The 16,566-nt window shown below is 42.6% G+C and overlaps 1 protein-coding gene across 2 annotated transcripts in view; it reads right to left on the bottom strand.

Annotated features, from left to right (window-relative positions):
• The window catches only part of FAM149A (family with sequence similarity 149 member A), a 155,694-nt gene extending 152,580 nt beyond the window's left edge, over positions 1-3,114 (bottom strand). For both annotated transcript variants that reach the window (XM_040418757.1, XM_040418758.1), the window contains exon 1: positions 2,223-3,114. In XM_040418757.1, coding sequence (XP_040274691.1) covers positions 2,223-2,836 — 614 coding nt within the window. In that variant the 5' untranslated portion in view covers positions 2,837-3,114. The remainder of the gene's footprint in view (positions 1-2,222) is intronic.
• Positions 3,115-16,566: the final 13,452 nt, after the last annotated feature.

Genomic DNA, 16,566 nt, shown 5'->3' with positions numbered 1-16,566 from the left:
GGCTCCATAGGTGAACAAACTCAATTACACAAGATCTGGCCAAGTACACACAATTGTACCAGAAAACCAGTTCCTTTTGCAGCAATATTAAACATTTGATCCCAACATTATTTGAACAATACATTTTCATCAAATACGATTGGTTTTCTCCTTTACACATAGTAGAATTCCACTTCCAAAAGATTTGGTATTATGAACCATCTCAGCCACGGGCCATCATTTATTCAGAGATGCTGAAGTATTGCCAAAAAATGTACCAAACTTTACTTTATACTATAGTTCCACTTTAGTTTGGCACATAAAAGCATAATAGGCAACCAAACTGCTTGTTAGACCACACAAAGAGCTATGTGATTTAACTGTTGTATCACCTATCATCACATTTGGCTGCTATTGTATTGGACTACTATGAGCACCGCATTGAAACAGTAGGCGCTGCTGAAAGATACAATGTGCACATAGAATAGAGTGTAACCACCTGAGGCCATGTGCATGCATGAATACTCAGTAATTCAAGCATCCCGTTAATTAAATCATTGTATATCATGGTAACCTTGAAATGACTTGTTTTCGCTTAATGCAGTATTATTTTAAGCTTTTGCTTTTAAGCACATAGGAGGATATTTATAAACTCATATACGCTATTTTTTGTGTATTAAAGACTCAGATTTTGTCACGCGTCATTTTTGCAGCAAGTGGGAAGGTGGGAAGTGGGAAGGTGGGAAGTGGGTGGGCCGGCAGACCTGGCTCATTCGTCATTTTTTACTCTGGTTTTTAACGTGGGTTCGCATCACGTTTTATGCCTCCATTCGAAGTACATGTTAGAAAAAAAAGGATACAAAAACGCAGCACAGTCCGGTAAAAAAAAGCATATGTTTTTTTTTTTACAATGGAACTCTAGGGCGAACAGATGCCACTGTATGGCATCAGTCTAAGCCATCCGTTTAATGTATACGTTTTTTGCATAAGTTAAACGGATGGGTAAAACGTGAAGTGAATCCACCCTTAAAAGGGTTTTCCAAAATTTTTATACCGATGACCTATCCTCTGGATAAGTCATCAGTATCTGATCGGTGGGAGACCGACACCCGGGACCCCTGGCGATCAGCTGTTTTGAGAAGGCAGCAGTGCTCCTGTGAGCAGCCGCTGCCTTCTCGCACAGATCTGTACATTGTATAGCAGTTGTACTTGGTATCAGCTCAGCCCCAATCACTTGAATAAGGCCGAGCACTTCTAGGCCACGTGACACATGAATATGTCGTCACTCGGCTTAGGAAAAGCTGTGAGAAGGCCGCGGAGCTCACAGGAGTGCCGGTGTCTTCTCAAACAAGATAGGTCATAAGTATTAAAATCTCGGAGAACCCCTTTAAATCTACGACAGCAAGAGAACTGGTGTAGATTGAAGTCTGTCCCATGACCTGCTGGAGGGAGCACCAAACTAATATACAGGCCTGTGCAGAGGGACTAAAAACTGGCGTGGAAAACATCGGTCTTAATAAACGTCCCCCATAATATCTTGTGTACAAAAGATATATGGCTCTCCATTTCAAATAAAACTACTCATGAAAGGTAGGGTCCAATACTCATCCAAAAATAAAAACACAGAGGCAGATTTACTAATCAAATGTGCCAAATTTTTTTGTTGTTTAGACACATTTTTTGTCTCCTTCAAAAACAAGGCGTACTTCAATGGAAAGGGACATTGTTTAAGATGCAACCACAAGCAACAAATTTTGAGGCAATGCCGCTGCCGCTTCATTCATTCTCTATAGGACTGTGGAGAAGGCTATTGCCAGCAGTCCCACAGAGAATGAATGGAGCGTCAGGATGCATGCTCGGCCTGCTGCTCCACCAGGCCAGGAACATGGGACCCCCCTTCTCAGGATCAGTGTGGGTCCCAGCAGTCGGACTCCCGCAATCAGTTTCTTATCTCCTATCAATTTGATAGGGGATAATTTTCAAACTTGGCACAACCCTTCTAAGGGCCAGTTTTCTCTTTGAAACATTTAAGTGAGAATCCCTGGGATGTTCTCTTAGGCTTTTACCTAAATAAAATAAAAAAAGTTTTTATTTTATTTTAGATGAGTGTTGGACCCATCCTTCCTTTGTGTAATTATCCCTGACCACTGGAACTGCCGGTGCCGTGCACCATCTATTTGGAATCACCTCCCTTCACATTTGGATTCACCTGGGAACTCTAGTTTTCTGTGTCAAAAACTCACCCATGGCTGAGATTGTCTTCATAATCTGTGCTCTCTTCCCCAATATCAGGCAGGGTGAAAAGCATAGATTTGGTGTTCCAACCGGAAACAGATGTCTCTTGAAGAAGCCTTGGTGACCGACTGGAGTGGTTAGATTGCATTGCCGGTGTCATTGTAGTGATACTTGTTGGTGCTGGACGTACGAGAATTGTTACTGGTGATGATGAAGCTGTATGCGCTGGATTTGTCCATGAATCCTCATTGAGTTGTTTAAGTTGTGCCAAACTGCTGGATACAGAATTTGAAGGCTGGGGCTTTACTGAATGAGCAGGACTGCTAGGTGCAGAAATACCACTTGAGTAAGGACTTGGAGTCAAAGCTTTTCCCGAGGGAATTCGAGACAAGGAGGAGGTTGATGCAGTGGGTGTATTGAGGCTGTGCAGAGGCGATGGTGGTGAAGAAAGTAGAAGGAATGGGGTTTTACCAGCCAGGGAAGGGACTGTTGATCCTGAAGAGCTCCCTTCATTAGAGCCTTGAGAGAAAGGATTATTGGTTGGTCCAGGGCTTTTAGGAGATACAGATGATTTAAAAAATTTTGCAAATACAGTTCCCAAGTCCAAGACAGCAACCTTCATGTCTTTATACTTAAAAATTAACAATAAGACTAATATATGCGATTCAAATGCTGTTTCACAGAACTAAAATGAAGGGTCAGTAAAAAACTGTACATCCCGGATATCTGCTAAAATTAGGAAAGGAGCAGAAACAAACGATAGCTTATGTGAATAGTTTCCACAGCCTAAAAAAGAATTAAAAAAATGTAGTGTTCTGCTTTGGCTTCTCCGTCCTTCTCTTTTATTTTAGAACAAGTCTTTAGGTCTTTAGTCCTGAAATGAAGAAATCCTGACAATGAGTAAAGTAGCTTTTCCAAAAAAGAAAATTGCATATCTGTGATCCTGGAAGAAAGGAGAAAGCTGCGTGTTTATGTCTTGATTCAATGGCTTGGAGCAGCTGACACAAGAGTAAAGGGGCGGGCGGTTGCTATGATAAACAAAAAGAGGAGCGACTTGCAATTGGGCCTTTCCAGCTATGAGACTGGAAAGGTAAAGCTTTCACCCTGAGAGACAGGAAAAGAAAACACATTAGTCACAGTATTGTACTCTACTTGCTGCAGCCTAAAGCCACAGGGAGGTGCCGTGTATAGGTTCTGCATCTAATACTAACCACTGCCTGATATATCATTTGCCTTATATTGGTGAACATGAAAACACCTTTCTTTCTTTATTTATTATACGCACTGACAAATTCCACAGCACTTTATGTTTAGTACTTAACCCTTACCGTAATATCATTAATATATGTAATATAATAGAATTTATTTTAAGGACCAGCCTTTTTTTTGTTCTTCCCTCTCCATATTTAAGCTGTTTTTTATTTTATTTACATGGATGTACAAGGTCTAGTTTTATGCAAGAGAAATTGCATTTTTTGTGCTGTTTGAAGGTACATATCATTTATATACAATATTACAAATATAGAAAAAACTATTTGTGACATTGCAGTTTATACTTGTACTGTTTGCACTTTACTTATTTCACACTGAATAACCTGGTAAATGAATTGTTCGAGTTTTTTCAGTTGTGTGGATACCTAATAAGTATAGTTTCTGCTTTTACGTGTCCATAATAAAATTTATTTTATGAAACATAATCTCTTATTTATTAATGTTTGCGGGCTTTTTAATAAAAAAAAAATTACATTACATTTTTATTACATTTTGTTATAATCCCATTAAGGAATTACAATCTTACAAAATTATTTTAGACTTATAATGTATTAGTTAGTATACTCCTGTATGCTAATTCATGATGCTCTGCTTTTCTCTATGGCACAAGGTGTGGTTAGGGCAACATTTGGGTGCTCTAATAGTAGGATTATTGAGCTTACAGTCCTGGGGTCCTTTCTACATACCCATGGCGGACTGCAGAGCGTTTACCCAGCATCTGATCAAATTACTGTGACCCACTCAAAGGGGGGAAATACCCTTTGATCATGCTGTGGTCACGGACTGTGGCAATCAAAGGGTTAACATTTGGGACTGGAGCTACCTCCGATCCCAGCTGTAGAGCAAAAGGCTGTTCTTACAACTGGAGCTATTAGTTAAAGTTCATGCATAACTAAAACAGTGACGTCAAATGACAGTGGGTGGTCCATAATGGGTAAAAAGCTATCCCTAAAAATATGGACAATCACAATACATTAGTAAGTGCCTTGTATTAACTTTGTCTGCAGGGTAAATGTTATTTGCTGAAGTGAGACAATCCCTTTCATGCTTTGCAATTTTTTGGACATATGTCTCACCCTTCAAATACTAATTACAACCCTATACAGGGTCAGCTCCAGGTTCATGTGGGCCCTTGGGCGATAAAGTCTCAGTAGGCCCCCTTCTGGCATTTTGCACGGCGCTTACAGCAATGAAACTGCATGTATTATAGATTAAATACCTTACACAAAGCTACAGAGCGGATATATGTGAATCAGTCCTTATGTGCCTACTTTTATTTTCTACCCAGTGTTTCAGTCCCTCAGGTCTACTCACAAATATGTGCCCCCTCACAGTAGATATACCAAGATATGCCCCTTCATAGTAGATATGCCAAGATATGTGCCCCCTCATAGTAGATATGCCCCTTCATGGTAGATATGCCAAGATATGTGCCCCCTCACAGTAGATGTGCCAAGATATGTGCCCCCATGCAGTACATATGCCAAGATATGTGCCCCCTTCACAGTAGATATCCCAAAATATGTGCCCCCTCACAGTTGATATGCCAAGATGTGTGCCCTCTTACGGTAGATATGCCAAGATATGTGCCCAGTGCCCCCTTCACAGTGGTTATGCCCAGATGTACCCCCTTCACAGAAAGTGAAAAAAAAAAAACAATACTCCTCACCTCAATCATCTGGCTCCTCACATGATCTCTGCTCCCCATCAGCAGCAGCAGGATACTGTGACACATAGTGCTGCTGTGTAGGAGGAGCAGAGGCTGATTCCCAGCCTGTCCCGCTCCTCCTCCTACACAAATCAGCAGGATGATGTGTGAGGACATCGTGCTGCTGCTGTGGAGTGCTGGCAGCTCAATGGTGGAGTGGGGAGCAAATAGTTGCTTGCTTCAGTGGCGTGCCTACGGTGTTTGGCACCTGGGGGGGTACTTTCTCTGGCACCCCCCACCCCCCAATACTTAAAAAAAAATTGTGCCCCCTCACACTAGTATTGCCCTCATTGTACAACCTTCACAGTAGTTTTGTACAGAAGTGTGCCCCCTCACAGTAGTTATGCCCACATTGCGCCCTCTCACAGTAGTTATTATTATTATTATTTATTATTAAAGCGCCATTCATTCCATAGCGCTGTACATATGATAAGCGGTGCACATACAGTACAGACCAAAAGTTTGGACACACCTTCTCATTCAAAGAGTTTTCTTTTTTTTTCATGACTATGAAGGCATCAAAACTATAAATTAACACATGTGGAATTATATACATAACAAACAAGTGTGAAACAACTGAAAATATGTCATAGTCTAGGTTCTTTAAAGTAGCCACCTTTTGCTTTGATTACTGCTTTGCACACTCTTGGCATTCTCTTGATGAGCTTCAAGAGGTAGTCCCCTGAAATGGTCTTCTAACAGTCTTGAAGGAGTTCCCAGAGATGCTTAGCACTTGTTGGCCCTTTTGCCTTCACTCTGCGGTCCAGCTCACCCCAAACCATCTCGATTGGGTTCAGGTCCGGTGACTGTGGAGGCCAGGTCATCTGGCGCAGCACCCCATCACTCTCCTTCATGGTCAAATAGCCCTTACTTTCAAAGTGTTCCCAATTTTTCGGCTGACTTACTGACCTTCATTTCTTAAAGTAATGATCGCCACTCGTTTTTTTTTACTTAGCTGCTTTTTTCTTGCCATAATACAAATTCTAACAGCCTATTCAGTAGGACTATCAGCTGTGTATCCACCTGACTTCTACTCAACGCAACTGATGGTTCCAACCCCATTTATAAGGCAAGAAATCCCACTTCTTAAACCTGACAGGGCACACCTGTGAAGTGAAAACCATTTCAGGGGACTACCTCTTGAAGCTCATCAAGAGAATGCCAAGAGTGTGCAAAGCAGTAATCAAAGCAAAAGGTGGCTACTTTGAAGAACCTAGAATATGACATATTTTCAGTTGTTTCACACTTGTTTGTTATGTATATAATTCCACATGTGTTAATTCATAGTTTTGATGCCTTCAGTGTGAATCTACAATTTTCATAGTCATGAAAATAAAGAAAACTCTTTGAATGAGAAGGTGTGTCCAAACTTTTGGTCTGTACTGTACATAATACAGACAATTGCACTAATCATAAACAAGACAAGTTACAAACTGGTACAGAAGGAGAGAGGGCCCTGCCCGTGAGGGCTTACAATCTACATGGTATGGGAGAAGGACACAGTAGGTGCAGGCGAAGTTGGTCATGGCGGTATAGAGGCAGCAGGGTCACTGGTTGTAGGCTTGTCTGAAGAGGTGGGTTTTCAGGTTTCTTTTGAAGGATTCCACTGTAGGTGAGAGTCTGATATGTTGGGGTAGCGAGTTCCAGAGTATGGGGGATGCACGGGAGAAATCTTGGAGTCGATTGTGGGAAGAGGCGATAAGAGCAGAGAAGGAGGTCTTGTGAGGATCGGAGAGTGCGTGTGGGGGTGTATCAGGAAAGTAGCTTAGAGATGTAGGGAGGGGACAGGTTATGCCCTTTCTGTGCCCCTTTTACAGTTGTAATGCCCTATCTGTGCCCCTTTCACAGTAATAATCCCCATTGTGCCCCCTTCACAGTAAAAATCCCCATTGTGCCCCCTTCACAGTAAAAATCCCCATTGTGCCCCCTTCATAGTAGAAATCCCCATTGTGCCCCCTTCAAAGTAATAATTCCCACTGTGCCCCCTTCACAGTAATAATGCCCACTGTGCCCCCTTCACAGTAATAATGCCCACTGTGCCCCCTTTATTGTAGTAATGCCCTCTGGCTCTGTGCCCCCTCCATAGTAGAAATGCTCATTGTGCCCACTTCACATTAGTAATGCCCTTTATGCCCCTCCATAGTAATAAAGACCTCTGTGCCCCCTCCATAGTAATAAAGTCCTCTGTGCCCCCTCCATAGTAATAAAGTTCTCTGTGCCCCCTCCATAGTAATAAAGTCCTCTTTGCCCCCTCCATAGTAATAAAGAGCTCTGTGCCCCCTCCATAGTAATAAAGTTCTCTGTGCCCCCTCCATAGTAATAAAGTCCTCTTTGCCCCCCTCCATAGTAATAAAGAGCTCTGTGCCCCCTCCATAGTAATAAAGTCCTCTGTGACCCCTCTGTATTAAAAACAAAAAAAACACAATAACTACTCACCTTGTCCCGTTCCTGAAGCTCACATACCTCTCTTCCCTGCAGGCACAGAGCGCTCTGCAGCATTGTATGGGCGGAGCCTATGTAGATTACCGGGCTGCAGGCTCCGCCTAAATAGGGCAGTAGCGCAATTTGTGCCTGCAGGCTGAATGATGGAGCGGGGAGATGTCTTCCTGCTTCACCATTCAGAGCGCAGCTGGCCTGAAAGAGGGAAGGATTGCTGGGAGCTGAGGGGTGAGTGACAGGACCCAGCTCCCTGCGCTTCAGCAATGAGCGCTTCCATCTGTATTGATGGAAGCGCTCATTGCTTCCGGCCTCTGGCAGCTGTGCTGAGGGGCCCCACAGTAGCTGTGGGCCCCGGCACTTGCCGGGTATGCTGGGTGCCGGCCTTGACCCTATACCAGTAGCCAGAGTACAACCATTACTAGTGCTATTCAGGGAGTACCCCCCAAGAAGAGCTATAGCCAACGGGTATCCCTGCTAGTAATGCAGCTAAAAGAGTTCCTGTCCCCTTAAACTGTTTGTGAGCTGAAATCTGCTGCCATGATTCCACAATAATATGCATATGGTATGTGTATTTATGACCTGTACTCTGTTGGTCACAATGACATTTGTGTTTATGTCTGTTGTGATGATATCACAGTAGTGTGTCTACGAGTGTGTATTTATAGGCTGTGACTTATTGTAATGATGTCACGATAGTATGTGTATGTATAGATTTTGTTCTATTCAGAGAATTTCAGAAAATCTTTTTTATTTACAAATATGCATTTTTGCTGCATAGAATAGCATAGGACAGTAATCTATTCCATACAGAGGAACGTAGTAAAAAAATATATATACAGTGTGGGCTTGACAAAGCACTATCTAGTGCGAAACGGCTGTTGCCTTACATTGCTGCATTATTGCCCCGCATCTGCTGTGTTTTAACCTAAATCGGAAAATAATTTTCATATATGATCACTCGCATGAATCATGAAAGGGAAAGTAGTGAATAGTGATCTGGATTGTTTAAGACTTAACTTTTACTTATTATACATTATAAAATATATCCCTCAAAGTGGTTCAATATAAATACAACTTTTCATAGTCCCACATTCCAGGGGACTCCTTGAAAACAAGGGGAAACCGTGTCTACACTTAGTCTCAGACACTAAAGGGTGACAGGAGCCGTTATGCCCAATCACCTTACAATTTTTCCACAGTCACACACAGAAGAGGACTCTTTGGAAACAAAAACAACTGTAGGGTAGGACCCTGGGTTCCTTCGGTGCCACCGTGCACCTTTTTGATATAGGTGCAGCTGTGCACCCTTCGTGTATCATGATATTTATGTACCTAATCAATGTGTATACTTTTCTCTGTATGCATTTTTGTATACATTGCTATATGTTATCTATTCACATCACTGTGTATATAGGGTGGCAATATATATCGATTACTGCTACCCTGTTTTCTGTACATTTAGGGTGCTCGTGCATATCGGCTCTTGCCACCCTATAGTGTCTGACACTGAAAGTATAAGTGTAGACATAATTGTTTTTGTTTCCAAAGAGTGCTCTTCTGTGTGTGACTGTGGAAAAATTGTAAGGTGATTGGGCATAACGGCTCCTTTAGTGTCTGACACTAATTGTAGACACGGTTTCCCTTGTTTTCAAGGAGTCCCCTGGAGTGTGGGACTATGAAAAGTTGTATTTATATTGAACCACTTTGAGGGATATATTTTATAATGTATAATAAGTAAAAGTTAATTCTTAAACAATCCAGATCACTATTCACTACTTTCCCTTTCATGTGTTTTAACCTACAATAAAGCTGCGATTTGTGAACATTCGGTGAGTGGCGCTTTTTCTCCTGCTTTTTCGTCTATGTGATTTTGGACTGTCTGTTTAGCAGAGCACCACCGGTATCACTGCATGTTTCTTGGACAGGAGTGCCGCTGATATCGTATTACGCTGAGTAGTGCCGGCTGTGGCTCTATACACTGCGTGCAGAATTATTAGGCAAATGAGTATTTTGACCACATCATCCTCTTTATGCATGTTGTCTTACTCCAAGCTGTATAGGCTCGAAAGCCTACTACCAATTAAGCATATTAAGTGATGTGCATCTCTGTAATGAGAAGGGGTGTGGTCTAATGACATTAACACCCTATATTAGGCGTGCATAATTATTAGGCAACTTCCTTTCCTTTGGCAAAATGGGTCAAAAGAAGGACTTGACAGGCTCAGAAAAGTCAAAAATTGTGAGATATCTTGCAGAGGGATGCAGCACTCTTAAAATTGCAAAGCTTCTGAAGCGTGATCATCGAACAATCAAGCGTTTCATTCAAAATAGTCAACAGGGTCGCAAGAAGCGTGTGAAAAAACCAAGGCGCAAAATAACTGTCTATGAACTGAGAAAAGTCAAGCGTGCAGCTGCCAAGATGCCACTTGCCACCAGTTTGGCCATATTTCAGAGCTGCAACATCACTGGAGTGCCCAAAAGCACAAGGTGTGCAATACTCAGAGACATGGCCAAGGTAAGAAAGGCTGAAAGACGACCACCACTGAACAAGACACACAAGCTGAAACGTCAAGACTGGGCCAAGAAATATCTCAAGACTGATTTTTCTAAGGTTTTATGGACTGATGAAATGAGAGTGAGTCTTGATGGGCCAGATGGATGGGCCCGTGGCTGGATTGGTAAAGGGCAGAGAGCTCCAGTCCGACTCAGACACCAGCAAGGTGGAGGTGGAGTACTGGTTTGGGCTGGTATCATCAAAGATGAGCTTGTGGGGCCTTTTCGAGTTGAGGATGGAGTCAAGCTCAACTCCCAGTCCTACTGCCAGTTTCTGGAAGACACCTTCTTCAAGCAGTGGTACAGGAAGAAGTCTGCATCCTTCAAGAAAAACATGATTTTCATGCAGGACAATGCTCCATCACACGCGTCCAAGTACTCCACACCGTGGCTGGCAAGAAAGGGTATAAAAGAAGAAAATCTAATGACATAACCTCCTTGTTCACCTGATCTGAACCCCATTGAGAACCTGTGGTCCATCATCAAATGTGAGATTTACAAGGAGGGAAAACAGTACACCTCTCTGAACAGTGTCTGGGAGGCTGTGGTTGCTGCTGCACGCAATGTTGATGGTGAACAGAACAAAACACTGACAGAATCCATGGATGGCAGGCTTTTGAGTGTCCTTGCAAAGAAAGGTGGCTATATTGGTCACTGATTTGTTTTTGTTTTGTTTTTGAATGTCAGAAATGTATATTTGTGAATGTTGAGATGTTATATTGGTTTCACTGGTAAAAATAAATAATTGAAATGGGTATATATTTGTTTTTTGTTAAGTTGCCTAATAATTATGCACAGTAATAGTCACCTGCACACACAGATATCCCCCTAAAATAGCTAAAACTAAAAACCAACTAAAAACTACTTCCAAAAATATTCAGCTTTGATATTAATGAGTTTTTTGGGTTCATTGAGAACATGGTTGTTGTTCAATAATAAAATTAATCCTCAAAAATACAACTTGCCTAATAATTCTGCACTCCCTGTATATATTTAATATTTTTTTCTTACATTGCGTGTTAAGTGGCATACATCACAGCCTTCGTTGGAGGCATATGTTAGGAAATCCTCCTGATATACAGCTCCAATGAAAGACTTGAACATAGTTTAAACATTGCCTTACAGGGAATCTGTCACCTTCTTCATGTTGTCCTCTCTGAGGGCAACATAAGATAGTGACAGGCATGCTGTTTCCAGCAATGTCTAAAATGTAGTTTCTGAGAAATTTATTGTTTATGAGCTGCAGAAAAAGTCCTCATATTCATAAGCTGCTGGGGTGGCCCTACCCGCCTGCTGATGATTGATAGCTTTCTCTCTGTGCACAGTAATTGGGAGAATTCAATCATCAGAGTAAAGGCTAGTGTGGATGGGGTTATCCTTCAGTTCATGAATACAAGGACTCTTTTGTAAAAGCATGATGCCAGGTTGGCAGCTAACAAGCAGTACATTTCTCAGAAACAACATTATAGACACATAAGGGGTCATTAATAAACATTTTTACACCAGTTTTTTGCGTAAATATGTTGCACAATCACTATTTTGGGACCTTTTGAATGTCCATGCAACAATATTTTGTACTGATTTTACACCACATTGGACAGGGATTTCGAGTGTGTGGTGGACTGTGTTGGGGGCAGGTCAGGACTTCAGCCTGACAAATTTATGTCTAGAAACAGGCATAAATGTTGGCGAAAAATTACGCTAGCCAGGGGTTAGTCAATTTTTTCTGCCAGGCGCATGGACTGCTGAAGGTGCGCCTTCATCATAAATTAGGTGCATCTTACGCCAGCATGGCTAACACAAAAGGGGAATAAAAGATAGTACAGTCTTTGTAAATGACCCCCATATAGTCAGTGCTGGAATTACTAAGCCTGTCACATCCCTAAGGAGGAGATAGATTACCTTTAATGATTCGCAATTTTTGACCATGTGCAGAGCAAAAGAACAAAAATTTGACCTTAGCGTTAGGGCCCTTTTTCCACACATTTTGGACATGTGGCTGATGGATACATTCTTGCCTTTTCTATGAAAAAACATAGGGGAAGATTTATCAAGTATATCCACACGCCAGTCTTGATCTTCTTGGTCTCCTAATAAATTAGGCACATCTCTGCCCTGCCATGCAAAAGAAACTGAAGTTTATGCCAGCCAGGGGCTGGCACAGACTTCAGATATAACTTACACCAGAGCATTCTGTTCTAGTGTGCCTGCCCAGAAATCTATGGGGTCAGGGAACACGGTATGCAACATAGACTGGCCATAGTTTAGGTAGGCCTGAACCTGGGAATTGAGGTGGGAGCTGTCGGCTTGCTTACTGGCCTCAGATGTCAACTGAGTAAGCAAGTGAGCATACATGTCTCCATTCTGGCCAGCGTGCCTGAGGAGCCAGTTCTTTCCCGCTCCGCCCCCCACTGAGATGGCCAGTGCCATCCTTATCATCATCCTCTTGCTTTTCCACCTCCTCTTGCAGTTTGCATGGAGGAGGAGGCAGATAAGTGCCTGGTGTGGGAGACATGCCGACATAATCGTGGGGGGTCAAAAGTACCTGGCCTCGTTGCTGGGGTGCTGTCTTAAAGTTGCTGGAAAAAACATTGACCCAGTTGTCCGTGAAAGACATGTACTGTCCCTGCCCGTAAGATCTGCTCTCAGTGTCCACCGTGGCGTGAACCTTGCCACACAGAGCAAATCGCAGGGATCAGCCCATGTTGTCCGCAACATGAGAGTATACGGCAGGGATGTTATTTTGAAAGAAATAATGCCGGCTAGGAATCTTCCAGCGAGGCTAAGCATACGCTATGATCTCCCTAAAGGCACTAGAGTTGACTAAATGGTATGACAGCAACTGCACCGCCAGCAACTTGGCCAGGTGGGAATTAAGCTTGCGCACCATCAGATTGCTAGGCACGTACAGATGTTTCCTTGCCACACATTGTTATCGATGGCTGACGATGGAGTGGAGGATGAAGAGGAGGGGTCTGAGCAAGAGAAGCAGAAAAGGATGATGACGATGTGAAAGACACTGTACTGCTCATGGATGCGGCTTGGCTGGCGCAAGTGGGATTGGGAGAAGGCCGCCTCTATTTGCCCACAGGATGGGGTGATGCTGCTTCATGTGGTTCAATAGAGCTGTGATACCTACATTTGTGTTTGCTTGCCCACATCTTATTTTGCTCTTGCACAGCTTGCACAAGGCAATGCTTTTGTCTTCCGGCAGCATGGAGAAAAACTGCCAGACAGGAGATACGGGAGAGAGGTAGAAGCAGTCGAGCTGGGCTTAGCTCTGGCATGTTTTGGGCCTAACCCACCCACACATCACCAGATCCCAAAGCAAATGTGGCCCTGGCTGTTCTTTGGGAGGTACATGGCCTCTATTCTTTATTGCTGCCGCCATTACACTCCTCCTCTGATGTTGCCTCCTACTGTGCACCCTGATCCGGCTCCCAGGTCCGGTCCAGCACACAGTTGTCATTGGAGTCCTCATCCTCCCTTTTGCTTCTATCAGACTGTGTGATATCATGTTGGGTTCTTTAGCCCCCTTCCCTGCTCTTTCCCAACTGCCACTGTTGCTGCCCCCAACGCCAATCGTGTGGCTATGGGGGACACTACTACCACCACCAGCACGGCTATGCCTGGGGTCTGCAGCCTCCACCTCCTCCTTATGGCAGTACAAATGCTGACTGCTCTCACACAAGTTGTCAATAGGGAGACTCTCTTGACTAACTGCTGTAGGGTGTGGTGAGGTTTTCTTGCCACTTCTTAGGAAAAAGGAAGGCACCCCTCTAGGAAGGGGAAATGAAGACTGTGAGTACTCCACTGAAAGCCTTCTTTGGGGCTGCAAGGGAAAGGAACAGGAGGAACGCTGCGAATAAGGAGGGATGAGCCATTCAATTCATTATCTCATCGTCTTTCTCCTCAACTATAATATTTCATCTTTCTAAAGCCAGCAGGGACAAGTGCGGCCTACTACTACTACTTCTGGACGGATAGTTGATGCTACCCACATTCTGTCTCTGGGTTTTTCATTTGGAACTCTTCCTTACCCTGGACATTTTTGGGCCTCTCAGATAAGGTTGTGCATTACCCTGTGTGTTGGTGTAGTAATCACATATATATATATATATATGCTGTTAGTTTGAATATAATTAACGAGGTTAGATCATGTGATATTTTTATAGACCAGGTTGTCACGGATGCGGCGATACCTAATATGTATACTTATTTTTATTTATGTAAGTTTTACACAATGATTTCATTTTTGAAGCAAAAAAAATCATGTTTTAGTGTTCCCATAGTCTGAGAGCCATAATTTTTTCAGTTTTAGGGCGATTACCTTGGGTAGGGTATGATTTTTGCAGGATGAGATGATGGTTTTATTGGCACTATTTTGGGGTGCGTGTGACTTTTTGATCGCTTGCTATTACACTTTTTGTGATGTAAGGTGACAAAAAATAGCTTTTTTTACATAGTTTTTATTTTTATTTTTTCACGGTATTCACCTGAGGGATTAGGTCATGTGATATTTTTGTATAGCAAGTTATTACGGACGCTGAGATACCTAATATGTATACTTTTTTTTATTTATGTAAGTTTTACACAATAATATCATTTTTGAAACAAAAAAAAATTATGTTTTAGTGTCTCCATATTCTGAGCCATAGTTTTTTTTATTTTTTGGGCGATTGTCTCAGGTAGGGGCTCATTTTTGCGGGATGAGGTGACGGTTAGATTGGTACTATTTTGGTGGGCAAACGCCTTTTTGATCGCTTGCTGTTGTACTTTTTGTGATGTAAGGTGACAAAAAAATGGTTTATTTAGCACAGTTTTTATTTTTTATTTTTTGCGGTGTTCATCTTAGGGGTTAGGTCATGTGATATGTGTATAGAGCCGGTCTATACGGACGCGGCGATACCTAATATGTCAACTTTTTTTTCTTTTTCAATTTTTTGCCAATTTGTTTAACTTTATTTTGGGAAAATAACGTTTTTGTTTATTTTTACTTGAAACTTTTAAATTTTGAGGGGGAAACTTTATTTTACTTTATTTTTTATCCCACTTTGGGACTTCAACTTTTGGGGGTCTAATCCCTTTTACAATGCTTTTCAATACTTCTGTATTGTAATGCATTGGCTGTATGAGTAATACTGTGTGTATTACTCATACAGCCTCCGGCCTGTGAGATCCAGGGGGCTGGATCTCACAGGCTCGTCACCGGAAGGTAGCGCAGATGCCTAAGGAAGGCATTGCGCTGCCTTCCATGCCATCGGGTCCCCCGTACAGCCGCATGGGGACCCAATGGCACTTCCGATCCGATCACCGCCGCCGCATAAGGTAAAAGCCGCAAACCGCAGGTCTGAATTGACCTGCAGTTTGCGGCGATTGCCGACACGGCGGGGTCACGGGACCCCCCCTGGCGTTGTGACAGGATGCCCGCTGATTTCAGCGAACATGATGTTCTGATTAACCCCCTTAGTGCCACAATCTAGTTTTAAACTTAGGACGTACCGGTACGCCCTGGGTCCTTAAGGACTCGGCAAACATGGTGTACCGGTACGTCCTAAGTCCTTAAGGGGTTAATACCCACTGGTAGATTTCTGCCACACCATGGGTATTGCTGCATTAATCATGTATATATGCAGCTTAATCAAACTGAACCTGCAAATTATTGCAACCATGTGGAAACTTAATATATATGAATGGACGATTGAGGCTTTATGCTCAATTTCACATTAATACACACATGTACAGAAGATTACTGCTATAACTTGTATCTTGTAGTAATCACATATACTGTATATGCTGGTTTAATGAAATTTAACAATCCCCCAAAAAAAAAATAAAAAAAAATCCAACAATGTGGAAACTGAATATATGTAAAAGAGAGATTGAGGCTTGATGCTAAATTTCACCTTGATACAAACTGGGAGATAGCTGACACACAATGGGTATTGCTGCAGTAATCACCTATATATGCAGCTTATTTAAACTGAACCCCACAAAAAAAAAGATTTTTGTGAAAATGGGGGGGGAATGAAATTGCTGTATTTGCTTCCAGTTAGCTGCTTTTGAGGTGCACCTGCAGCTCTGATAACAGGCAGTCAGCCACAGGTCGTGTCTTCTCTTTCCCCGTCTGTCAGCTGCCCTGCTTCTCTCTATTGTACAGAACACACATAATTCGTCTTTGGAATCCTAGCGTTTCCTTTCACTATCCCTGGCAATATGCTCGATTGATTGATTTCTGACTGTCCCTGATTGATTTCTTTCACTCTACCTGGCTCCATAAGATCGTTTTCCTGGCAGACATGGTAAGACCCAACCAGCCTCATTTACAACCCAGCACAGCATGGCATTCTGCTTATTCTGCTAGGGCACCTCCCTGACTG

The sequence above is a fragment of the Bufo bufo genome, chromosome 2 (assembly GCF_905171765.1).
Source record: "Bufo bufo chromosome 2, aBufBuf1.1, whole genome shotgun sequence".
NCBI classification, from domain to species: domain Eukaryota; kingdom Metazoa; phylum Chordata; class Amphibia; order Anura; family Bufonidae; genus Bufo; species Bufo bufo.
Note: the sequence above shows the minus strand (reverse complement) of the source record. Positions and strands in the feature narration are given on the sequence as shown.